The 25,437-nt window shown below is 39.3% G+C and overlaps 1 protein-coding gene across 6 annotated transcripts in view; it reads left to right on the forward strand.

Moving 5' to 3' along the window:
• The window catches only part of MAST4 (microtubule associated serine/threonine kinase family member 4), a 277,213-nt gene that overhangs the window by 161,852 nt on the left and 89,924 nt on the right, over window positions 1-25,437 (forward strand). Inside the window, exon 1 of one of the 6 annotated variants that reach the window (XM_041414730.1) lies at window positions 13,026-13,327. The exons of the other annotated variants lie outside the window; for them this stretch is intronic. Coding sequence (XP_041270664.1) covers window positions 13,236-13,327 — 92 coding nt within the window. The 5' untranslated portion in view covers window positions 13,026-13,235. Of the gene's footprint in view, window positions 1-13,025; window positions 13,328-25,437 lie in introns of those variants that run through there. 6 annotated transcript variants of the gene reach the window in all.

A 25,437-nucleotide genomic window follows, 5' to 3' on the forward strand; every position in this document is an offset into this window, starting at 1 on the left:
ACACCCAAATCTGAAATGGTAGGAAAGGAGGGAGGATGACAGGGAGTTCTGTTGGGGCCACACAGAGACATGGTGAGTTGAGTACTGCATGCTGTGGTGTTAGGAAATCACTGCAGTTCAAGGAGGTGATTACAATTTGAACAATTGATCTGCATTCCACATATAAAAATAACTCTTAAGGTGCATCTTGAAATGTACTGGAAGATGGACAGTCTGCTCTCTTCTTATGCTGTCATACTAGAGAGTTCCATGTACAGGCAAGTTACCTGCTAGCAGCCATCATGAGTCGCTGTGTGGCTGTTCCTGTTGACGTCTTCGCTTTGCCTGTCAGGTAATATATTTGTTAGTAATGACTGAAATGTGCTGCTCTCAGCCTCAGCTGCTCTCAGCCTGCATGTACAATTCAAACTCTCGTAGTGTGGCTTCAAAATTAACTTAATCTGATTTGATAAGAATGCATTTAGTACATCTTTAATTCAAGGTCCACTTATTGTCCAAAATGTGACTGTCTGTAATCTGTTGCCAATCAGTTATTTCAGATATGGAGAAATTGCTAGGTTAACCTGTCAACTGTCCTATATTTTTCTTTGAAAATTTGGTGATAGGGATGTCAGTGGTTGACTTTCAGCAGAAATATTTCCTGAGGTAATTCCACCCAAAATCACAAATCCTGCAGTCTTTTTGCAGTACAGTGACAAATTTCAGCTGGTCCTTGTGTGAGATGCCAGAGAAAAAAATCCTGCAGCTATATTCTTGAGATGGAAATTCTCGACCTTGCTCAGTGCCAACGCTGCAGCATTATGTTGCATCTGCATCATTTTATTGCACCTTGATAAAAATAGATGCAGAACTGAAACCAGCGCTCTGTGCATCAGCTTTCCCTACAACACACAGCTCCATCAGAGGAAATGCTTTGAGACTCTCAAAGATTTTAAGTGAGGAATGCCGAAGAAGGAGGTGTATATTGGAAACATACTGCTGTCCCTGCAGTGTCCTTCTATTTCTGTTGTACATGAAACAACTTGTTTGCACTGCTGTGCTGGCTGAATTGCTTTGCACTGAAGGTTGGTGATCCCTTAGTGTGTCTTGCTTTGGTAATTGCTTATTCTTGAGTATTATAGAAGTGATGGCTTCACAGCTGCAGAGTTCTGAAAACCTTTTAAAAATGAATATTGTAGAAACAAAGTAGTAAATAGGAATGAAAAAGCATGAGACTGTGCTCCCCAGAAGTAGAAATCTTCTCAGTCCTTTTGTTTTTCAGAGATCTTGTTTCTACTCTTGCTTGCAACTAACCATTTCAGAAAGTACATGTGTAGGTTTCTAGAGGCAAAGCCTTGTAGCTGTAAAAAACTGGAGAATGTCACTAAACTGCTGTATTTGAGACTTTACAGTTCTTTCCCTAATGCCAGTTGTGGCTAGTTTGCTCTTGATCCATGAGATGCATCAGTGGTTAGCATAGGGAAGGCCAGTGCTCCTTACTGGAAGAGCTGTTCAGCAAATAGTCTCATAGCTAGTAACAGCAGAGCAGTTTCCCTGGATGTTGTGGAAAAGGGATACCTCATGGCATGGTCTGGGGACACAGACTGATCAGCTATCCCAGTCTCCATCCCCTGGTATGAGATGAGATACAGCTGGGCTCTTGTAAGTGAATGTAGTGAATGTAGTCCTGAGCATCTCTGAGGAAGTGTTTCCACCTACAGCTAGAACACCACTTTTCTTAGAAAGTATTGGAAGCTCCTCCTGGGCTAGAACATCATGATGGGAAGCAGAAAGCATTGAGGAACCTGATGCTGGAATGATCCCACCTTGAACATCTCCTGGTAACCCAGCTTTCACACACTAGTGTGTTTGTCAGTTTGTGGTAACCATAACCTGTGAGTTGTGACAATAATGTCAGTTTCATGTGATTCTGTATATCTTGGGTGTATGTTGCCACATCTGGTTTGATAAGCACAATGATGTGCTAAGCTTGTCCTAGAGCAGTCTGATGCTCAAATCCGCAGGGTGCTCTGTGGCAAACTGCTTCTTAATATTACAGACTGAGAGGGAATGATCCAGACCTGTTAAATTTTTTTTGTAGCAATAAGAAAGCTGCTGTCATAGAGCAGAATCATGGCACACCCTCTGTTCATGCTGTAAGTGATGGAGGCTGCTTATTCCAGTCTTCAGAAAGAGACCACCAAGACTGGTTGGGCTGGAAAAGAGAAGGTGGTTTGCAGTTAGGAGCTCAAGCATAGCAACAGTTCAGCAGAGCAAAACAGTGGGAGGTTAGAGCTTCAGGGTTACCTAGCAAAAACCATTAGTGTGTCTGACAGCCAAAATGTGTACCTTGAAAGAGGAAAGAAGGGTTTGCTCCAAGAGGGGTTCTTGGATGCAAACCCCTCCTGCTCTAAGAGGGGTTCTTGGGGGATGACATGATACTGCTTGGCTAGGAATGCAATTTTTCAAATTGATAAAAAAGTAAATGGTGACAGAAACAAGCCTAAACTTTCACACAACAAAAACACTGTAAAAGACATGTCTGTGGGACTGTGAAGTGCAGCCACTACACTGGAAGGCGTTCATGTCATGTTTTAGAAGTTGTAGACTGGTTGCTGTAGTATTGTTGGCGAGTGCATAGGAACACATGCTGTTGAGTTTGGGGAGGCTGTAAATGCTGTGTAACTTCCCCAGCTGATAAAACCTAGAAATATTTCTAAAAGTTGGTGTAGTACCTGAGAGAAGGGGTTGATGGCAAGTGCTGGTGTACATACTTACCAACTGAATCCAGTATTTTATTATGAGCAGCCTGGTATGTTCCTCCTTCGCCTTCAGCTTCATACTGCTGTTTCTTTGCCAAGAGAACATTTAGGCTCTCCCCATGCAGTCTGCCACTGAACTGATGAAATCTGCTCCTCTTATGAGTATGTAGAAGTGTGCAAGTGTGGATGCTGAGGAACAACACAGAATATAGAACAGGCTGAGATAATCCTTTGTCAACATTAAGCATGGTTATTACCAAATTTTGCAGAATTGAATTGTCACATGATTTTGAAAAGATCCAAGCCCTCTACCAAAAAAAAGGCAAAATACTGAGATAAATGAGTAAGATGATTTAAAAGAAACAAACCATATACATTTTCATAGTTCAGGCTCATTAAAATTCATGGTAAACCATATCCAGATGTGACTGGAGATGGTCAAAGGAGAGTGATTGAATGGTGAAGATGTTTTGAGATAGGTTTGGGATTTTTTTATTGCTGGTATAGGAAGAGTGTATATTTGCAGTGGCAAGTACTTCTCAGTCTCTTTTGTATCAGGATATTAATATTTCCATAAACTTAGATGCAATTATTATTCAATTATTTATAATGGAATAATAGGGCACTTAGTGGTTTGAACTGTTATTTGACAGCTGAACAGTTTATCACCCCGTTTCTACTATAATGGAGTTTTTCAGAATGCTGGAGGCCTAAAACAGCTAATGTGGGTTGTACTGATCCTCTGCTTCTTGGTTTACATAGTTTTGACTGTCTTGGTGACAATTCAGGTGCTGACTGTAGTAGCTTCCTTGTTAGAGAGAGCTGATGTGCACTCTTAGTCCAAAAAAAAAAAACCAAAATGTGATTGCCTGTCTTAGGAAATGGAGGGTAAAATTCTGTGACTCACTATGGTGTCTTCCCTTACTTTTCCTGATGTGTATATCAGAGAGATTTAAGACTGTTTCTTGACTCATCTGAATCCCTTTCAACTTATGCATATATGGTCTTTGCTTATTGGGAGGCAGGAATTGTAGAAATCATTTAGTACCTCTGAATCTGCAGAGTGGTCAGCCCAAAGAAGATCCCTATTACTGTCTACTTCTGTCTTTCCTCTTTTTTTAAAATATCTGAACATTTGATGCAGGTGTTTCTGGATAAAACCTGATGCAGGTTTTATCTTCACTGCGTTCCCAAGAAGTAGAAATATCTTTGCTTTACAGGTGCAGAACTGAAGCTCAAACAGATTAAATAACAAGATGGCACTAGGTCTTAGACCCTGAGGCATCTTAGCCGTGATGTAATTTTTAGTATTTGTCCTTAATTTTGAGAATTTTATACCATGTTTTTATAACTAAGTAAAATAATCTTTACTCCTCTTGCAATTCTAGATGCTTGCTTTTAATTTTGTTTCTGTAAAGTTCCCTTCTTTCTGTGCATTTAATTCTACTGCTTCCAGTGGTCTGTTTGGCAGCTGTATCATCTGCATGTCTGATAGTTAACTGTTTAGTAAACCCCACAGATATAAGAGTATGTGCTGAGTGTAATTATGGTTGTTCAGAAATTCAGATTTAGACTGGAGGTGTGGGCTGAAGCACACCTATGACTATTTATTATTTAGCCTTTTGAAGAGAAAAGCATTAAGGGTGACCTGTAAAGTGATTTAAGGATATTATAAACTCGCCGTGCTGTGTGCTCAGGTCATTGAAATACCAAGGGTAGCATTAATGGGCAGTCCACATAATATTCTTTTAAAGATAATGTTTTCTCTTTCAACTTCCTGCGTACCTGAGTTCCAGTTTGCCAGCTTGCACTGCATGGGGTGCTCCATCTCACACCGTTCTGCTGACAACAGATCCATCACATGGATTAACTGAAGCATGAAGCCCAGATGGGTGCAGGGAAGACTCAGGAAATGCTTGGATGTATATGTATTGAAGAGCTCTGAATTCTTGGCACCTGGTTTTTATTTGCTGTCATTTAAATCATGATTTTAAAGAAAATTGTGTGTTTATAATACAGGAAGTAAACAGAGTGCTTGCCAGTTCTGGGGAGGAGCCTGTAATGTCCTTACTCTGACAGAGACCTGCTGATTGGGTGATTCATGTAGGAAATTCAGTATGTAAGTATTACAGCAGATGTAGTCTTCCGTCTCACTGAAGTCAGCATTTATACTGGATAAATGCTTTCCAATTCAATATCACAGGAGTAGATTTGTTTAGGCTTTGACTGACAGACTTGAGAACTTCGCTGTGCTGACCTCCGTTAAACCTCCCCTGTACCCCAAAAGGTGTTTTAAGAATGAGGAAAGTTGCAACTTACGATGACATCTTTCCCAAACCTATCAAGATTAAAAGCTATCAAACAAAACTTGAGTTTGATTTTTCCCCCTAGTTTGTTTCACTAAAACTAGACAACCCCTGAAGTCTGTTACTCAGATCTGTGAGCATGGCACTGGGGTGTCCCAGGGAAGAGCTGAAGGTGAGAAAATGGCTCTGTATAAGCGGTAGCATTTCTGTCAGAGGAGTATATTGCTTGAGATTCTTTAAACCAACAAGTTGTGGTGGCAGGATAAAATGCTCCACTTAACTGCCTTTTGAAGATTGTGGGTTTTGGATTGTGTTTTCCACAATTAGAAATTTATAAAAATGAAACAAAACCAGATAAACTTAGAAGGGCTGAACAATATTTTTTTTAACGTATGTGTTTCAAACTCTATTTTATGTAGTCTGTTTCCTGTAATAAAGAGAAGGCATTTATTAATATTTTCATATTTAAAAGATAAAGAAAAATTGTGTGCTCTAAGTCTGATTTATACAGATTTATGTTATGTTATTTCAAAATGTCAGAAACAAAATTCTAACTTTCCAGTGGAAAAACAAAAAAAAGCTTCTCAGTTAAATAAAAAAAGGACTTTCTACAATTGAATTAATAAATATTTTTTTCTCAAAAAATATGGCTTAGTTGATTGCAGCTGTGATCTGGAATGGATGGCAATAGCTAAGTACATAACTGTTTTAGAAGAATGATTGTATCCACGTTTTCTTAAGAAATACTTAGGAATTGCACCTTGACCCTTAATAATGCCATTTGCCACGTAGGCTATTGCTGTTGACTTAGAAAGATGCTTGGTAAAATACAGCTGGATGTGTGTGACATGAGGAGAACATCTAAGTGTGTAGAGTGGTCTAAACCAATGCAATGAAATAAGTCTTAAGTGGTGATTGTTTCACATGAGTGCCCAGAACCATGGAAAACTTCATTATGACTCTTTACATATCTGTTGGATAACATGGTGCCTTCACATCACACAGTGGTACTGCAGCCACAAAAATGGTTAATTAACCACTTGAAAAGATGCTGTGATCCTCTTGGGATGCTGTTAAGTGCTGGCAAAAAGGTACTTGAAGAACAACCAAAGTACAATAGAATAATACTAATACTTTTTAATATAGTATTCCTCTCCCCGCCCCTTGGCATTTGAGGTAATGAAGTCAAGGTTCAAGCATCATGGTATCTGGAAAATTACAGCATTTTTATTAGATGGTTTCTAACTTGCTTACCACGTAAAGCAACACTTCAGAAATGTAGTAATGCTGCTCTGCTTGTCAAGATGAATGAAAATTCAGTGATAAAAATGGGAGATGGTTCTTCCACACTTTCTCATTAGCTGGTTTGCTAAATAAACTCAGAAAGAGAAGCTAATGTCTAGGCCAGAGTAAATAGGCAGCATAGCTGTTAGAATGATTGGCTCATTCCACTACAGACAGCAAAATGCTGGATTAAAAATAGTGTTGCCTGATGTGAATTCTGATGCCTGCTGCAGATGATTGACAATATCTTTAACTTCCAAATATTGTGTATAATTTTAGAACGTTTCAGAAATGGAGGGAGATGCTAGGGCCATTGCTTTTCCTAAATGCGTTTATGTTAGATGAGCTATAATAAACTAGATCAGTGGGAGTTTTTTTTTTTTTTAATATTTTTCACATTACATCAAAACTGGTTATAGTAATAGTGTTTATGTCTATTTATAAATATAGCTGAGAAAACTTGGAAGCTTGGCAGACATATATTGTACACCCACAAAATATTTTTTTGTACTGTGATTTCTTTAACTTATTTTTACACTGAGCCTCCCAGCGAAAATCCTGTGCAGACACTAGATGGTAATTAACATCAACATCAACCACTAGGGGGAGCAAGAGTTCAATTATTGTAATTAAGTGCCGTGATGATCATTAATTAGTACATCTTAAGCACTGAATATACCAGTGAGATCTTTTAGTTTGACAACCTTTGTAAAATAGGCTTTGTCTACGGCTTAGGGCTTTTTTATCCATCCTCTAGTGCTTGTTTGAGGTATGATTATTTTTTTAGTTAGAAAGGCATATAACATACAGAATTTACAGTGATGGAAAATCCCTGTGTTACAATGGATAAGAGAAAAGAATTTAAAACTGCTTTTTTGCCTGACTCTTGCAGATTGAACCCCTAACTCTGTATGTGAGGGGAGGACATGATAAAATTTGCTGTTCTTACACTCTTGATTCCTCATTAAAATTTCTTCCTGCTGTGAAAATGCATACTGAATGATGAACGTTCTCTGACAGACATGACCAAGTGAAATAAATAAATTTTTTCAAGCTGTACACTGCATTTCAGATTATATTTTTTTTTCTTGAACTCCTCATATCTTTTTTGCAGGCTTTGGGAAATGCCACAACTAGCTGCACTTGAGCCCCTCAGTGCTCAGTTATATCATCTCCTTGCTCCCATGAGAGATTTTCCTGCTTGTAGAACTGAGGGACATTTATTCTTTTATCTATACATCACACAAAAAACTCTTATTTAGCTATTTATCTATGATAGTACCTAAATTGTTTGCCTGATACCTGCCTTTGAGATTCTGCATTATGTATGTATGTATGTTATGACTGGGGGGTGGTTTTGTCCTTCAGTATGACTTGATGGCTAGCAAGTCTGTAATGCAAATAAAGCTGCTTTATCCAGTGATAAATTAACCTGTTCCTGTGGTCACTTACATCTTATGTCTTGTTTGCTAGAAAGAGTATTAATATTTTTTACCAGCTCATTGATAGCAGTTTTACTAGTCTTAGATGAAAAACATAACCTTGTATGATCTACTAGAAATGTTTAATGTGCAGTTACTTTTTCAAATCTATAGGTGAGTTTTAATGTTTCCCTTATACATAAGTTTTTTCTGTTGTGGTAGTGAACTTATTACGATATTGTTAGGAGATAGGTGGAATATTTTACAAATGTTTTGATATATAGTCAGCTGAGGTGGTTACTGACCAGACTTGAAATCTCAGTTGAAACACTTTTTGGGCAAATTGTCTCATGTCATACTAAGCTACTGTACCTGAACTCAGTACTGGTAGTAGCTGGTATCCTGTTTGTCCTTTTCAAGGAACGTTATGGCATGACAGCCATTGTAATAACTTCCAGCTATTTCAAGACACTTTGAAAATAGCAATAATTGTATGAGTAGCTTCACCAGTTCCTTTGTTAGTCATTGGATAATAATTATCTGACTAAAGAGACTCAACTAAACCAAAACAAACTCCTCTCAAGGGATGTGTTAGCTCAGTTCTAATGTATCGTTCTTATAAGATGTTGATGAAGTGAGAAGCATATCTTTGTTGTTAAAAGATGTGATCTTTTCATAATCTTCCTAGCCCATGAAAACAGAGAAAGTGCCTCAAGGTGACCTGGTTTTTTTCCTGGTTCACAAATTTACTCATCTTTTCCAGTATGAGGCCCAGGCTTTTGAGATTTTACTAGTCTTGGTATCACTAAGGAACTTTTTAGTGTCTGTATTGTTGCTGGTGACCTGCATTTAGTGTACATTGTCCTATAAAATTGGTGAGACTTGAGCATTCTGTAATGTCTTTGGGCAGTGACTTCTCAGGATTTTCATATGTTTTGAAAAATTCCAGTGTTTATTAGTGTAATTATCCATCAGCATGAAGATGGTAGATTAGATAACTTTTGCATTGGAATATTATGTGCAAAATATTGATTTAGTATTGGTATGGCTTTGTGGTTTTAAACATGCACTTTCAACTTCATAGTAGCATTTTATGGTTGTACTTAAAATCAGTAATCAGAGTTATACAATTAAAAAGTTACTGGGGAAGAATTTTTATTGCATTAATTACTGAAGTAAATGTTGACGTTTTGAATTTTTTTTCTCTTATATGTTGAACAAGACTTTGCTAAGGATGCTTTTTATAAGTATGCTTTTGGGAATGTAATCTTCAAAGCAAGGACAGATTAAGCACCTTTTCTGACTTGAGTGACATGATGTTTTTTGACTTCAAGTGAATATAAAAGGGAAAACTTAATGATCCTTATCACTTGTTTTGTTACATGCTAGCTTATGTAACTCTTTGTGATAAATAAAAGTCATCACCCAAGTTCTGCAGTAAAGCATCTTCTAAGAGATGAAGTTGCAAGCTGCTTGTTGTTTTGCAAGTGGCTGTGTAGAGGATAACTTAAGCAATAAATGCTGCTAAGAACATGTTTGCAGGTTGCTATTTTATTTATTTTTGACAATTGCAAAATTCTGTTTTAGTTGGATACTAAAGGAAAGTTGCTGAACATGCCAATAACATTTTGTTGCAGGAAAATTATAGCTAATTGCATATGCATTGATCAATAAATGCATTGATATGCATTTATCAATATGACATAGATCTGTTCCTAATAATTTGGGGGTTTTAAGATGTTGTCATATTTATTGGTCAGGTTTTTTTGTCCAGTTGTACATGACAGAGGTGAGTAAATTGCAGTGGCTTATGGAACACGACAAAATACATCTGTTGACCCCATGTTTGTAAAGGATAAGCAGCATTATCGGTATTGATAGTGAAAGATGCTTTAATTCTAGGGACAGCTGCTGAAAAAGAACTGGTCCTGCTGCCCCTGCCTCTCTGCCTGAACCTTCATTCTGTCCGTATCCCTTGTATTGGAGCTGGTCCTGGGATGTCCTACATTGAACTGATTCAGCTCACTAAATTGGGAGAGAAGATGTCCTCTTAGATGTCCTGTGTAATACTAATAAGCTTGCAGAATCTCACTCTCCCTTGAGGTCTTTGCTTTGAAATCAGGCATTTCTGTCATGGAAAGTCACAATCTGCAGGCACCACTTTGGAAGCTATGTCATTTATTGACACGCATTGCAAAAGTCTTCACCCCATTTCATGTTCGGCCCTTAAAGGATAAGGTCTCTGCTTTGCTTTATGAAGCATATAATTTGTCTAAGGTTGTTGTGGGATGATGCTGGACTTCTTACAGCTCCTCTCTTAATGTTTATACCTTTGTCAAAGTCTCTGTAGTGCCTTAATATGCATGTGTCCAGCAAGCACTGCAGAAAAATAATTACTAAAGTCTCCTTGCTTTCAAGCCCATGCTACATACAACAAGACGGATTAGCAGGACTATGTGTGCATGTAATTGTGCACAGAAAGCCAAGATGAAGTTATATTTGGAACTACAGGTCATGGAATTTGGGAAGGTATTGCTTGTGAATAGTCTGTATGGGATGTAGAGATTGAGTTGCAAGGGATTTGACCATCACTGTTTGAAGTGAAGAGTGTTCACTTTGATTGGTATGTATCCTGGTTCTCGCCAGTGTTAAATTTTGCAGTAGCCAGAAGGGGGCATGGCTAGGACGTGAAGGTCCACCTCATGTAGCTTTCTGGGGATGGGGGAGAGGATCTCTTTCAGGTTGGTGGAGGGAGTAATCAGGTATTCTCAGGGGTGTGAGAACTCAGATGCAAATAATTCTTTTTCTTTGTACACCCTTTTATTATTAGCGCTGTTACTGTTAGTTTTTAATCTTGTTTCCAGTAAATTGTTCTTACCTAAACCTGTGGTCTTTATGGTTTGTATCTCCAGTTCTTGTCTCCATCCCGCCACAGGGGCATGGGGAGGATAGAGGGAAGTGAGTGTCTATGGTTTGTAGAGTCTCAGTGCGAGCACTAAGTTGGGGAACACTATTCCTAAAACCATGACCCTCTGCTGCTTTATATGTGGACAGAAACAGTTGCCTAGAATTCATTCTTTTCTTCTATCCTGTTTTTTCACCTTTCTGCTTTTGCAAAAAGCCAGCTTTTCAGATAGTGAAATCTGTGTAAGGCTTTCGGTATAATCATGTCTGGTTGTACACAGAAGGATTAAACTTCTTTTCCATCAGAATTTGTCTACTTGCAATCAGCTATCTTATTTTTTTCTGCTGGGTCTTTGCCAACATTATGATAGGCTAGTCTTACTTAATGTTTAAAAGCTTTTAGGGTATGTCTTCTTTAGGGAGACTTCACATCATTTTGATGAAGTGATAGAGATTTTCACAAAGAAATCATTAATTCAGTTTCAGTCCTGGGCTTGGAACAGAAAAGATTGATAATTTTTTGCCTTAATGTGAAATAAAGTTTGAACTTTTATGTTCCATGATCACCCCACAAGTGATGTGCTTGACTGAATTATGAAACCTGAACTGCTTTTGTTACTCTTAACTGCCTCTTAAATAGAGTAATGAGGTGAGGGGAAAACCTGCAGGGCTGTGAGGACACTGAAACGTCTCCTTTGTGAAAGGTGGAAGACTTTGTTTTTGATCTCTAGCCAGTGCTGTTCACAACATCAGTTACGTGTAATTCTCTGGTTTCATGATTGTGTACACTCCAAACACACTGATTACAAGCAAAAAACTTGTATGTAGCAGAGAAGATGAAGTTATGGAGTCCATGGAGGAGGAGGTGTTTCTTGGTACTTCCGTAGAGATTTGAGAGTTTCCTTCTTATGCAGTTTTAAGGAAGGAGTGTTGGCAGCCATGCTTGCCCTCATGTGAACCTTTAAAACTTAATTCTCAGTATGCTCAGGCATGCTTCAAAGTGAAAATAAATGGATGAGAGTTTTCCTTTTACTGGCTGCAGTAGATGTGAATACTCACTGCTAATGGAGAGGTATAAAAAGAGCAGTCATGCTGGGAAGTGCCCTCCTGTAGGGCACAAATAGACATCAGCCCAAGTACCAGCTTCTGCACCTATTTCAGGATTTCTTGTACAAGAAAATCTGACCTGAGACCTAGATGAGGCTGTTTTCCCTCCTTACATGCAAATGGTCTCTTCTAAAATTAATATGTCTTTTAAAAAGTGTTTAATATTCTTTTGTGTTTGTTCAATGTTACCCTGATGTCTCCTGTGTCATGACAGTAAATGGTGTTTGTGGGGATTTTTACTAAAGCCCTTTGGTGCTAAGTAGAGTGAGAGCTGTCTAATGAGAGCTGTCTCATCCCAAGTGTCATGTGAGCCCTGCCAGCTCTGCTCTGTGACTCTCAGATAAACAAAAAGGCAAGTGGAATTTTTTAAGTACATTAAAATACACCCCCTAATTTTTGAATCCACAGTATCTTTTTCTATACCTGACCATCACTGTTTTCAACATCTGGAGTTAAGACATTATGGAATGAACAAGGTAGTAGTGTAGTAATTTTAGAAACACTTTTACTCGCGTACTGCAGAGATTTGAGGAAAAATGCTAGTCTAGACAGGGCTGCAGAGGGAGAGAGGAGAGGGCTGGAGAGTGCTGCTGTAGTTACGTGTGAAAAGACTGAGGACAGCAGTCAGCAGAGGCTAAAACGAGGAGTGAACGTGGAATGTTGGGTGGTGGGAATCAAGAAAGCAAACTAGCTGAGTTGGGAGGCAGCTGGCGAATGGCAAAGAAAGAAAGTTTGAAGGAAGAAGGGGAAGAAATGAGTCAAAGTACCTGAGGGATTAGGTCATTGTTCGAATGGGAAAGGTACTCAGAGCCTTTCTTGTACCCTTCTCTTGCCAGCCTGTGCTTCAGGGTAGCTTTCTCGAAAGAGGTAGCTGGCAGTGGAGGGAGGCTGGTGTCCCAACTTTCCATGGCAAACGCCTGTTTTCTGGAGTGGCCGGTGGCAGTGTGTGGAGTGCAGTGGCAGTGTGACAAACGGTAATTTAGTACCTGTACCGGCAGTTCTCCCGGGAGAGGCAGAAGCCCCGGCCGTGACACACGTACACTGTGCACTGCACCGACAGTCACTGGTCCTTAACTTACAGTTCCCAGCCCGTCCGAGCGCAGCCGGGGTGCGGCTGCGACCCGCGGGGGGCTCTGTGGGGGTCGGGCGGGGTCTGTGCTGTGCCGGGCCGGCCCGCGGGGGCCGTGCTGTGCCGGGCCGGGCCGCGGGGCACGGGCGGGAGGCTCTGACCCGCGGTGGGCGGGCGGAGCGGCGCGGCCTACGCGCGGCCGCCAATGGCCGGGGCGGGGCGGCACCCGCTGAGCAGCCGCACGGAAAAGTTTCTGTCGGTTCGGGTTGCTGCTGTCTCTGCTCTCCTTCCGCCCCCTCGGAGGCTGGCTGCCGTCTCGCTCTCTTTCTCAGGGCTGCTGTCCCTTCCTCCTCTTCCTCGTCGTACTATGGCACTGAGTTATTAAGCTTTCAAACGAAGAGAAATGGATATGTCGGATCCCAGTTTTTGGACGCTCGTTTCCAACTTCACGCTGCCCCACCTGCGGCGAGGCAGCCGGCTCCGCCGGACTCAGAGGTGAGGCAGGCCGCTCCAGGTGCGCGGGAGCGGGCGCTGGATTTCCTGCTCCCCGGCAGGAGGGCCCCGGGAAGGCGTTGGGACCCGCGGCCTCCTGGCTTCTGCTGCTCTGGAGCTGTGAGAGCTGAGAGCCTCTCCTTGCGAGGCCCTTGGTGGTGGTTTTTCTAACCAGACGCTGAATAGTACTCTGCCTCCATTTATAAGGTCTTTTGTTTTGTCCAGCCCTTCTACCCTGCTGTCTTCCCCCCAAAAAAAAACCCCCCCCCCCCCCCCCCCCCCAAGACATTTCCAGCTTGCTCTCAAGTATTCGACCTTTTATTAGAAAAAGATATTCTTTATATGGGCAACTCAGGATAACCTATTTTGTTCGGTGTTCTTAAAGGAACAGGTTTGCTTAAGTACCTTTTTAAAAACAGGCTAGCTTAACATTTGTTAGTGCAGGAATGGTCTTTTTTGGTTTTGTAGCATTTGCGTTATTGTCAGGAGTGGGGGAAAAAGGCTTGGAAATAGTAAACGCTGAGTAAAAGTTAAAGGGTTATGCCATCGGTGGGCAAAAGACTGACAGGCTGTCATGTCATGGTCATTTTTTGTGCCATGGTGGCTCTTTCAGTTAAATATGTGTCCCTGTATAACCCAGGTGTGGTATTAAATCATGACAGGCTTCCGTCTGTGAAACTGCCTTGAGTATTGGCTTATGTATTATCTTTGGAGAACATGTGTAAAATGTTTCTTCTGCTGGCTAAAAAGGTAGCACAAAGCATGCAGGACAGAGTCTTAGCAAAGTTGGCTTTTACTAAGCTTTCAGTACTTACGGTCTGATTTTTATTTTTATTTTTTTTTTCAAAAGAAAGAAAACTACTATCTGTTTAATGGCAGAAAATTTAAAACAGGAAAAACAAGTGGCCTGTTTGACATCAATGAAAAAACTGTTCCTGCAGTAAATATCTATTCTTTGTGCCTCCTACTTGGGGTGGCTGAAAATACTGAGCTATTTTATCATTTTTATCCCTTTCTCGTAAATAATTTTTCATTCTTACACAGCATTACCTGAGAACTGGAGTAGGCCTTATAGATTTTTCTGCTGAGACATGTTGAGGTTTTTTTATTCACTGGCATTCATGGTCTTCACTGTTCTTATTCAAATTTGGTTTGTAACTACAAATACCTTTTATAAATGTGTGGCTCTGTGGCAGGTTGAGGAGGAAACTTCCTAGTTCTCACAAGAAGCATGAAATAAGTATGTACCATTGGTTTGTTTGTTTTATGTATTTGGATACTTTCCTGTTTTTCAGACATACTCAGTGTGTACTGGGTTTGTTGAAATACTTGAAAGACTTTTTAAAGTGGCACTGAATATTGTCTCAGCACGTCACATGTGTAGTATGTCAGTGCATGCTATATATGCAGTTACATTTCAGTATTATAGAGATATTAAATACTTAATGCCCTCTCTGTAGCCAAATCATTGTGTCACAGCACTGTGAAGTTAAAAAGCCAGCAGGAGAATTTCAAGGCTGCTTACTCTTAATGGGCCCAGATATCCCTCCTTTGTCAGGTTGGTTCTGTCTTCTGAGTGGTGGGAAGTCACAATCTGCTCTCTTAGTGTCTCCTGGGGAAGGCTGTCCACATACTTCTAAAGCTCTCTTCTTAAAGGTGGACCTTCCCTCTGCTCCCCTATACTCAAAATTCATTTACTAATGTAAGATATAAAACTTAAGGAGCAGTAGAACTGTCAGAAGCATAAAACCCAGCACAGATTCTCCTAACTGTGCTATAGAAATGGGTTTGGATTAATTAAGGTACAAGCCAGGTTTATGTTTTCTGTACTGTGTCTCACCTGCATTATCTTAACAGGCTCAGTCAGCCATAGCTGCAGCTGCATGTAAAAACTGGAGAGATAGGTGCTTACTTAGCTTAATTTGCCACGGGATGCCTTCCCTTTCTTTCTAAGAGAGCTACTCGTAACCACTCATGTGTTGTAGTTTCCCAGGCATTTCAGGCTCCTGAAGAGTTGGTTAAGGAGTAAGATTTGAAGGGAGTTTAGTTCCTGTTGTCTGAATCTCCTGCTGGGCATAAGTGAAAGTTTTGGGTCCACTGATTCAAGAGAGGTTTTTTCTTAATAGTTGCACTGCCTATAAACTTGTCTAGCCTGGTGCATGCCTAGGTGCTTCAAGAAAATTTCTGAAGAAGCGTTTCTTTCTGGTTGTATCTGCACTTGGCTTTGGGACTCCTTACCAATTTAAGAGCAAAAATTTTATTGTTCACTTGGGCATTTTTGCCTCTCAGTTATGTTCCTTTTGCCTCTTCAGTTATTTTTACCTCTGCTACCAGATTTTTATGGCCTGCTAGACCCTATTGTTTCTGTGAGCACTACCCTACTTAACACATGAAATAATGAGAATTGTGTGCTAGTACTATGAATTTTGTGTCTTTGTGCAGGTTTACTTCATGTAATTATGTATCTCCCTGAGGTTCTAAGAAGTAAAGAATGAAGAGATAGCCTCCTTCAGGAGTTTTCCAACAGTTGACTTAGCAGAATTTCAGTTGCAGCAGCTCTTTGGGAAATGATACCTGAATAAGAAGTATCACAGCCTGACTTTCAGGTGGAGTGGGTTTTCAGGACTGGTGGGTAGAAAAATTATCTTCAGTTATAAATTGGAGGCATTTGTTATTCAAATCCCTGAGACTGTAAGTGCCATGTGCTTTTACAATGAAGAAATATGTCCATCACCATATAGAGTGCTAGAGTGAGCAAGAGAGGGTCTCTAAGTGTAGAATCTACTTAAAGAAATTCGATCTGGATTTACAGATGGATAAGTGTGTACAGATACACTTCTCTTCACATGGAAAAATCACTACTTTCTGCTTTGTTTTATGATATGTATTTGGTTCTCTCTGGCACTTACACTCTTTGTGTCTGTCTCTGTATCTTTCACAAAACCGACAAGCCACTGATCCTTTTTGTGTGTGTCCTTTTTTCTTGGTTTTGTTTTTTTTTTAATTTTTTTTTATGGTAGTTGCACTGGAACAATGTTAGTGCAATTGTTCTTCCTTTGAGTCAGAGTGGATTTTTTTTTTTTCCCCAAAGGCATGAAATTCATGAATGCTTGCCCAGTTGCTTCTGAACCAAAGCAGACTCAGATGATTTGCGTTGAAACTTCATTTTATTTGTTTACAGTCACTGAAGTGGTAGTGAGTCTTTCATGACATGAGATTAAAATATTCATCAGTCATCAAATATGTGTTACGACAGTTCATAACCTTTTCGAAACCTTAAAAACAGTGGAAAATTATAGCTTTTATTGGAAACAGAATTGAGTAAACAAACTTCATTGTAGTTCCGTTAGTTTTGGGACAGCATGCTGCCTGGAAAAGCAGGTGTTTTGAATGTCTCTTGCTTGATAGCTCAAAAAGGCACAGTGATGTTAAAATTACGATGTAAACTCTTGCTGTTGGTTTTTATGTAGACCTTGTTTTTTAACTTTGTCAATGCAGTATACTAAAAGTATATTATAAATGGATTATTTTATTTAATAACAGGTGCTCAAAGTGGTCCTGTTGATAACATAAGCAAACCTATGTTTAATTATGTTGATGTCAGCTGAAACTGTGTTCTAGTGGAGTTATTTTACTTCTGCATAAGAGTAAACATCAGTTCAAACTTTGTTAAAAAAGTATTTTTCTTTGATGTATTGTTTTTAATGTATCTTTGGGGGTGTGGTAATTTGAGGAGTTTCACCATTTCTTGACTTGCAACTCCCCTCACTGACCTTAGTTTATATATGCAGAAGAGAGGGAGCTATTATTCTAATAGATGTTGAGTAAGTTTAGAGAAGATTGTTATCCCATAACTGGGGGGATTAAGAAGTAGTACATATATGCAGACTATATGTGCTTCCAAACACACTGTCATTGAATATGTTTTGTTGGAAGTTAATTTGCTGGACCAGTGATCACATTGTTTCCTCTACTACCTAGTGAAGTGTTAATGTATCTTGGTAATTTCCTTTCATTCACAGTAAAGACTTTCTGTTAGGGGGATAGTTTTACAGTCTCACAGTCAAATTGAATGCATTGTTTTTATTTTGGTTGGTGTAATTGACCAGTCTTTTTCTTCAGGCAATTAATGTATTTCAAGTTCTGCTTACAGTCTGAATGAGCCAATATTATTTCTTAGCTTCAGCCAGACTGGTAAGGATTCACTGGTCATACTGCTATTTTTTGCTTCATTTTCACTCTGATAAAATGTTATTTTATTAGAGTTATGTCAAGATCATTAAGAAGTGACTGAGGGGTCTTTTTTTAGAAAGCCTGAGGAAAGTTGATACATGAATAAAATAAAAAAGAAGCTTAGGAAAATACTGGAATGTGATGAAAGAAGCTGTGGGGTTTTTTGGGGGTTTTTATTCAATGTCATGGTTAATATCTGCTGTGACATGGTAGGAGACCATGGGAGTCTTTGTTTTTCTTACTCAGAGAATTTAAAGAATAGTAGTTCAGACATCCCTTCATGAGCTGCAGTTGTTTGGACATACCATGTGGTCTAGGCACAGCACACAGAGATTCACTCTGTTGTATTTGGCTAACATCTGCTACTGATGTTCTGCAGTCATTACAATTCTTGCTGTATTAGACTTAAGCTCATCCTTCTCAAATGTTTTTTTAGGCACACAGGAGCTCACCCATGCAGGTGTTAATAGTTGCCTCTTCTGCTGTACCTCTTGTCAGAGAGCTTCAAACTTTTGTTAATGATAAGCTGAGTACCAGCTTGTGCAGCTGCACCTAATGATTGATGGGCTTGCTTCTGGTAGCTATTTGTCCAAGCTGGAAAAGGGTGGTCTGAAAAGTGGATTTCAGGGTAAGTTTCTGATGTCTTTGGGCAGAGAAGAACCATCTGAAATTCATCAAGGGCAAGTGCAGTGTCCTGCACCTGGGGAGGAACAACCCCAGGCAGCAGCCCAGCCTGGGGCTGACCTGCTGGGGAGCAGCCGTGTGGAGAAGGACCTGGGGGTCCTGGTGGACAACAAGCTGTCCATGAGCCAGCAGTGTGTCCTGGTAGCCAAGAATGCCAATGGCATCCTGGGGCATTGGGAAGAGCACTGCCAGCAGGTGGAGGGAGGTGATCCTGCCCCTCTGCTCAGCCCTGGTGAGGCCTCACCTGGAGTGCTGTGTGCAGTTCTGGGCTCCTCAGGACAACACAGACATGGAGCTGCTGGGGTGGGTCCAGTGGAGGCTACAGAGACAATGAGGGGTCTGGAGCATCTCTCTTGTGAGGAAAGGCCGGGGGAGCTGGGGCTGTTCAGCCTTGAGAAGAGAAAACTGAGAGGAGACCTCATTAATATCTAAAGGATAGGTTTCAGGAGGATGGACCAGACTCTTCTCAGCGGTGTTGAGCAGTAGAACAAGAGGCAATGGGCAGATATTGACACTCAGGAATTTCCACCTGAACATGAGGCAAAACTTCTTTACTGTGCAGGTGACCATGCTCTGGAACAGATTACCCAGAGAGGTTGTGGAGTTTCCCCTCCTGGAGATACTCAAGAACTGCCTGGACACAATCCTGTGCCATGTGCAGACTACCCTGCTTGAGCAGGGAGGCTGGACCACATGAGCCACTGTGTTCCTCAGGTTCCAATATTCTGTTTTCTGTGATTCTGTGAATTTGTTACGTGTCACTGTGCAGGAATGGTAATGATTTTGTTAGCTGGAGGTAGAGGTGGAATCACTCAGTATTTTGTGCCACTGTGTTTGGAATATGAAGATACTGATAACTGGTTTAGGTTGAACATTTTAAATGAAGTGTATTACATAGATCACACTGAAAATTATGTAAAACTGATTGTTGCATGCAGTAGTTCTGTGTATATTGTGGCATTATCTACAGGCTATGATGTTACATGTCATTAGAAGAGGTTTAGTAGGAATTAGATTTGTTGGAAGAGCACTGGGATGGCATGAGGAGAGATGCCTATCTGAGCAGAATCAGAAGTTTCACATATCTTTGATTCAGCCTTATTCAACAGGCTGTGTTGCATTCAGTGATGGCTCCTGGATTTTCTCTTGAGAACCTTTCAGCGGATTTTTTTTTCCTTTGAACCTTTGCAAATTCACTAACTGTGGTCATTGTGAAATTTTAAAGCTTTTGATCTCTGTTATTTGACTTCAACCTATACTTAAAGTAAGGTATCAAAGAAGAATTTATAAAAGGCTACCCACTGTGAATTTTGTTTTCCTCCCTCAAAAAAAAAGTTAGAAATTATGTCAAATGAGACACTGCTTACTCTATGAGGCATTGCTAAGGAAATGGCTTTATATGTGTCTAGAGATAGATAGATAGATATAATCAAAGAGTCTGTCTCTTCTAGCTAGACTGGTTTAAAACATAATTAATTAACATTGCAGTAAATATGGAAAAATCAAAACCACATATAATCTATTTTATTAAATGATGGGTAGACTAAGGTGGTCCTGTGTAAGGTCAAGGGTGTTGACTGAAGGAACACCATTCCTGTTGCTGCTTAATTTACTGAAACAAGCAATTTGAAGTGTTAAGCACTGAAATAATTTAGTTGAATAAAAATATGTATGCCGTCAGTTCTCTTAATACTTGATTGTAGTGTTCCAGAATTAGAAAAAAAACATTTCTCTCAAGGCAGTATGGTGGTGGGTTGTAGAACAAACACAGTTTATTTTTTTGTCAGTAAGGAGCTAGATTAGTCAATGTTTATGTATCTGACAAAATGGTTATCTTTTGGTTTTGTCAGACATACATGAATATAAACTTCACTGCTTTGAGGTTGGAGAGAAAATGTCAATATTTTTGATTTTCATATGTATCAGTATATATGGTGTTCCTGCCCATAACAGGGGGTTTGGAACTAGAAAAAAATTTGAACTAGACTAATTCAAACTAGCATAGTGTTTACATTTTCAAATACCATATAATCTGAGTCTTTTTTCCCTTAAGTAATAGAGGAAGGATTCACTTTTTTGGAGTAATTCTGTGGATATTGGTTTGGCCTGGAAGCTCACCTTGAGAGAGCTAATAAATTAAAAGTTGCTTTGGTGAATGCTGGTGCTAACCACCTGTGGTTGTTTTAAGAGGCACTCAAGATGTGTAACTGAAGTGGTAGCAGGTAGATTTCTTTATTTTCCCCTGGTTGCTTTCTTGCATGCATTTGGGAGCAGTGCCTTGTCAGTCTTTCCTCTCTGGGCTGCTGGGCCCAATTCCTGTATGGCTTATGAACAGAATCCCACTTCTCACAGAGGATAGATTTGATATGTGAAACAACTTGAAGTGCTTTTATTGTTGGGTTTGTTGGCATTTTCTTTTCATGCATGCTTGGAAGAGAGGCGTTTATATGATAATTAGTTGTTTTATTTAAGCTATTCATCAGGTACAGATTTGTGTAAGAAGTACTTTGTTTTTGAAATACACTTTAAAATGATGTTTTTAAGCATCAGTTCTAAGTTCTAAAGTTATTCTAGGGAAGATGGGTGTAGTAGTTTGAACTTCCTTTACTAAATCAGAGTATAATGAATTGGCTTCTAATTTAAATTCTTCCTACTCTTAAAATCCTTTTGCAGCTACTGTTATTATCACTTCTTGGATGAGATGCTAGAATGTTCTGGAAAGGTATTCCTACATAAAAGTGTACAGAAACTTCAACAGTAGAAAAAAAAGTAGTCCTGAGATTACCGTATTTTTTATGTGCTTTAACCCTGAAACCTTCCCTCTTCAAACCCAAACTGAGCTCTAATGGAATATTAGAACTTAACTGGTGAGCCTGATGGACACAGAGAGGTTTGTGTAACTGGAGGCCAGGACCTTCTTCTAGCCAAGCTGTGACATTCTTCCTAAAGTGCCATCAGTGCCTCCCAGAGATGGCTTATCAGTGGCTCCGTGAAGCTAAACGACAGTGAGGGAAGCTGGCCCCAGAGGGAGTTTGGAGAGCAAATGGAGTGTGAGAGATGAAAATTTCACAGAAATATTGTGGAAGACGTAGTGTTGTGATTCAACCAGAGGACACGGATCCATATAATATGTAGGTTCCCCGGTTATTCTCTTGACAGAATTATTTGTAACAGATATATGTCATGTAATTAAACAGTGTACTGGTTAATATCAGTGAACCTAGTCATCCAGAGTGATGATCCACTGAAGTTCTGAAATGGGCTGTTTCCTGTTGATTACAGTCTGTGCTGACTGAGAAAAAGCAAAAATCTTTATTAGAATTTCCAATTGATAGATATATCTTTGCAGATTCTCTGTAGTTCAAACATAAACCTAACAATCCAGTCCTTGATGAAACAGAAGTTAGTTACTGATGATAAGAATAAATCAAACATGTTTCTTTCAACAGCTGTCTTGATGTTTGCCAGAATTTGTCTTCAGCATGGTTTTCATAATATAAATTAATACACGGCTTTTTAAAATTCCCTTTTTGGGAAACTGGAAGGAGAATGCTTGATTAGTATCTCCTTCATCACACAGTGCTGTTCAGTGAGAAGTTGTAATTAACAAATATCCTTTGTATTAATACTGATAACCCTCTTGGAGTTATAAAAAGTAGATTGTATATGTTTGTTTTACAAATTTGCCTTTTCAGTGACTCTAGGCCTGTCTAGCTTGTTTTTATGTGTGGGTATGTCAAGGGAATTTCCATAAGTGCTGTAACAGTAGAAGCAAAAGCAGTCAAACAAGTGCAGTATGCTCTATTCACCTTGTCTATGAAAACGCCAAGCAAAAGGATGATTATGTCAGTTGACTGCACTGTCAGGTCTTACCAGAGCATCTTGCATTACCTGCATAATGAACACAGAAAACATGTAACACTTTGTTAAAGTAAGCTTGCATTATGTATTTTTTTTCCTTTTATGAGGCTTGGTGATTTGGCTTAACCCGTGGCCTTTCTTCCATGTTTTGAAGATTGAACTGTTGCGTTTGGAGGCATTTCCTCCCCATCTCTGACCTATGAGTAGAACTGTAGAACAGCTCTTTTGGGAAATACGCTTCGGTCTGTTTTTTCTTTGCTACTCACTTGTGTCTTAGATGTGTTGTTCTGTCTTGTCAAATGTCAAAATACTATAATCTTCTGCAAGGCTTTGATTTTTATATGTGGGAAAAATTTCAAAACAGTTAAATGAAACTTTTTCCTGTGTGGTTGGTTTTGTTTTGTTTTTTTCTTAAGTTTGAAAATTATATCTTCACATTATTTCTTCTGTGTCTTCTTCAAATCTTCGTAGGGCAAGACCCTTTTTTTCTTTTTTTTTCCACTTTTCTGTAAAGGAAATACAAAACATACTAGTGTATATGAATATACTAGGTTACTTTTTAAAATATGTAAATTGTTTTTGTGGGTCAGACCTAAGCATTCAGCATTATCTACAAATTAATACCTTTTGGCAATCATGTGTTTCCTTCTTCTGATTCATAAATTATAAGGCAAGAAGAAACCAGTAGGATCACCTACTCTGTCAGTCTACAGGAAACAAGACAAGGAGTAATAGTGTTAGAGATTTAGTAATTTGGCTGTCCCAGATAAGGTAACCTGTTTGTTTAATCAGTGATGAGTTTAGCAAAATCTGAAAGATTTAACACTGCTCAGGACAACTTTCTTCTGTTTCTTGTTCCTTAAGTGAGCTGTCTTTTACCACTACTAATTTATTGCTGATGCTATTGTCTTTCACACTAATTTTAGTAATAACCCCAGAGATATTGGGCCAGTCTCTTTGTAAATGCTGAAAGTGTTCAGTACGTTCTTTGTGACTGCCTAAATCTAGTACAAGGGTCACCAGATGGATACTAATAGAAGAAAAAAATCTAAAGAGAAGTCCAAAGGATTGTTGGCATTTTCTGCCTCAGTTAGTATGGAAAAATTAATTTTCCCTTCAAGTCATACTGAGGGAACAATAGCATTGTGTTTTCTAAAAGACACCTGGCCCGGGAAGCTGGCTGAGGAGCTGCAGCAAGGTCTGGCCTCTTTGTGTGGTGGGACTGCTTAGCTCAGGCCCCTGAGGGAATGCAGGATGTGTATAAGGACTTGGAGGGGGAAGTTGTGTGCTGCTTTTCTCTCTTAGGTGTGACAGGCTATCTGAAAAGATGGGAGGGTGTGGGAGTTGTATGAAGGAATGTGTACTGCTGAGGTGTTTTTGGAAGAGTGTAGTGCAGCGAGGCAAAGGTGTCCCATTGGTTTTGTTAATGGAGACTCCTAAGTTAGAGCTGCTCCAAGGTTTATCTTGTAGGTAAATCAGCTAGATCATTGCAAAAAAAAAGATGTAGGAAGAAAGTAAAGCATATGCAGTATGAACAGGAACATGTGGCAGGAACACCCAGTGCATATTAGAAATCCAGCACCCTAATACAATGACTTGTTGCTGAACATTGTTTTGGTATAGGGATAGCATATGCCTGTAGAATAAGAGTATCTGTCAAGTTTCAGATGATTTGAAGTTACAAATTAAGCCTTTTTTTATTTTAAATTTACACAAAGGTGTTGCTATTCTTAAATAAATAGGCATATTAAACATGCATGTAACAGAAGATAATAATGAAAATGCTTTGCCCAACATATATAGAAAAGACATCATTTATTAGTTACAGACATTTTTAATATTAGAGGAAGGATTAGAGTTTGAGAATTGGTTTGTTATTCTGCATTACATAGTGGCCTCTTTGAAGTCACAGCAGGAAGGCACATAATGCTGCACAACCAAAACCAAGTATGGAGACATAGTTGTCATTCTAGTTTTCATACATTTACAGGTATTTCACCTGAGCAGTTTGTGCTGTAGGGTATTTTCCTACAAAATTTGTATTATTTTATAAAAACACTTTTCTAATAGATGCCAAGATTCTGTAAATACGAAACTCATAAACCACGAGTTGGTGATTTCCCTTTACATTAACCATCCTTAGGGCAAAGGCAGCAAATATATCAATACCCCTACTCAAGATAAGTGACGACAAATGGGAATAGGACTTGAAGTCCAGGTAGTTAAAAGGCAATTCATTACAATATGATTTAGAAGGAATGTGGTGCTTCATGTTATTTGGATAAGGTATATGCAGTATCAGATTTTTTGCTTTTAAGGCATTTGCTTTTTAATTGTCTTTTTTTTATGATAAGAACTCCCGTTAATTTACTAGCTTCTGCCTTTATCAGGCAATGTATTCTTCTAGGTCCTGTCAAAAGTAAGATCTACTGTTGCCTCATAAAAAACTTAGAGAACAAAGGAAACTCATGTAGAAGGTGAATTTATTCCTGTCTTTGTGACTTGACTGTGACTATGAGATACTGAAGTAGTTTTTTGACCAGTGTCACATTTTTTCCTTTTTCTCTAACCCTCTGTGGTATTCGTAAGACTGGAGATGTTTTCCTAACAAAAACAAAGGCTGCAGAAATGGTGGTTTTATGCTTTATGGATATTTCTTCTTAAGGCATCCTTCTGCTGTGATGCAAATAGAAGCCTTAAATTAGCTAATGGGCTAATGGGCTGGATGAGTAGTGAGGTGATTACTCTTCCTGATGGCCAAAAATTGTAGCACACCCTTTTCTGTCACCTTACCTCATCCACACCCTGTTCTAACCTGTTGGAGATGTTTGTCTTGTCTGTGTGTTGAGCCCGGGTTTTTGGGCTTGTGTAAGCTCTTTGGAGCGGTCGCTGTCCTTTGTTGTGTTCCTGTGATGTGGAGAACAATGGAGACTCATAGCACAACTGCATACATAAGAAATAATAATGCTTCTGCATATATAAGAAATAATAATGCTTCTCTTTCCAGGGCTCTGTTGCTTGAGGGACCCAGATGGTTCTGTCTTTGAAAGTAGAAACTGTGGGAAATTACAGATCTCTCAAGATACTTTTATTTTAGAACTCTTGGGACAAAGGTGGCTGTTTTTTCAGAGTTTCTTAGGATTCTCTGCATTGCAGCCTAAAGAAGGAAGGCTTCTGGAAATGATACAGTCATTATTTTCAGATAAAATCTTGAGTAAAAGTATCAGCAACCTGTTATCATTTATTCCAGACTTTTCCAACCAAAAAGCACCATTATTTCTACCTGTACTAGCATAGTTGGGATTTTTTTGGCTGTGAGTAATAATTGCATGGCT

This window comes from Onychostruthus taczanowskii, unplaced genomic scaffold, assembly GCF_017590055.1.
Source record: "Onychostruthus taczanowskii isolate IOZ18803 unplaced genomic scaffold, ASM1759005v1 scaffold46, whole genome shotgun sequence".
Lineage (NCBI taxonomy): Eukaryota > Metazoa > Chordata > Aves > Passeriformes > Passeridae > Onychostruthus > Onychostruthus taczanowskii.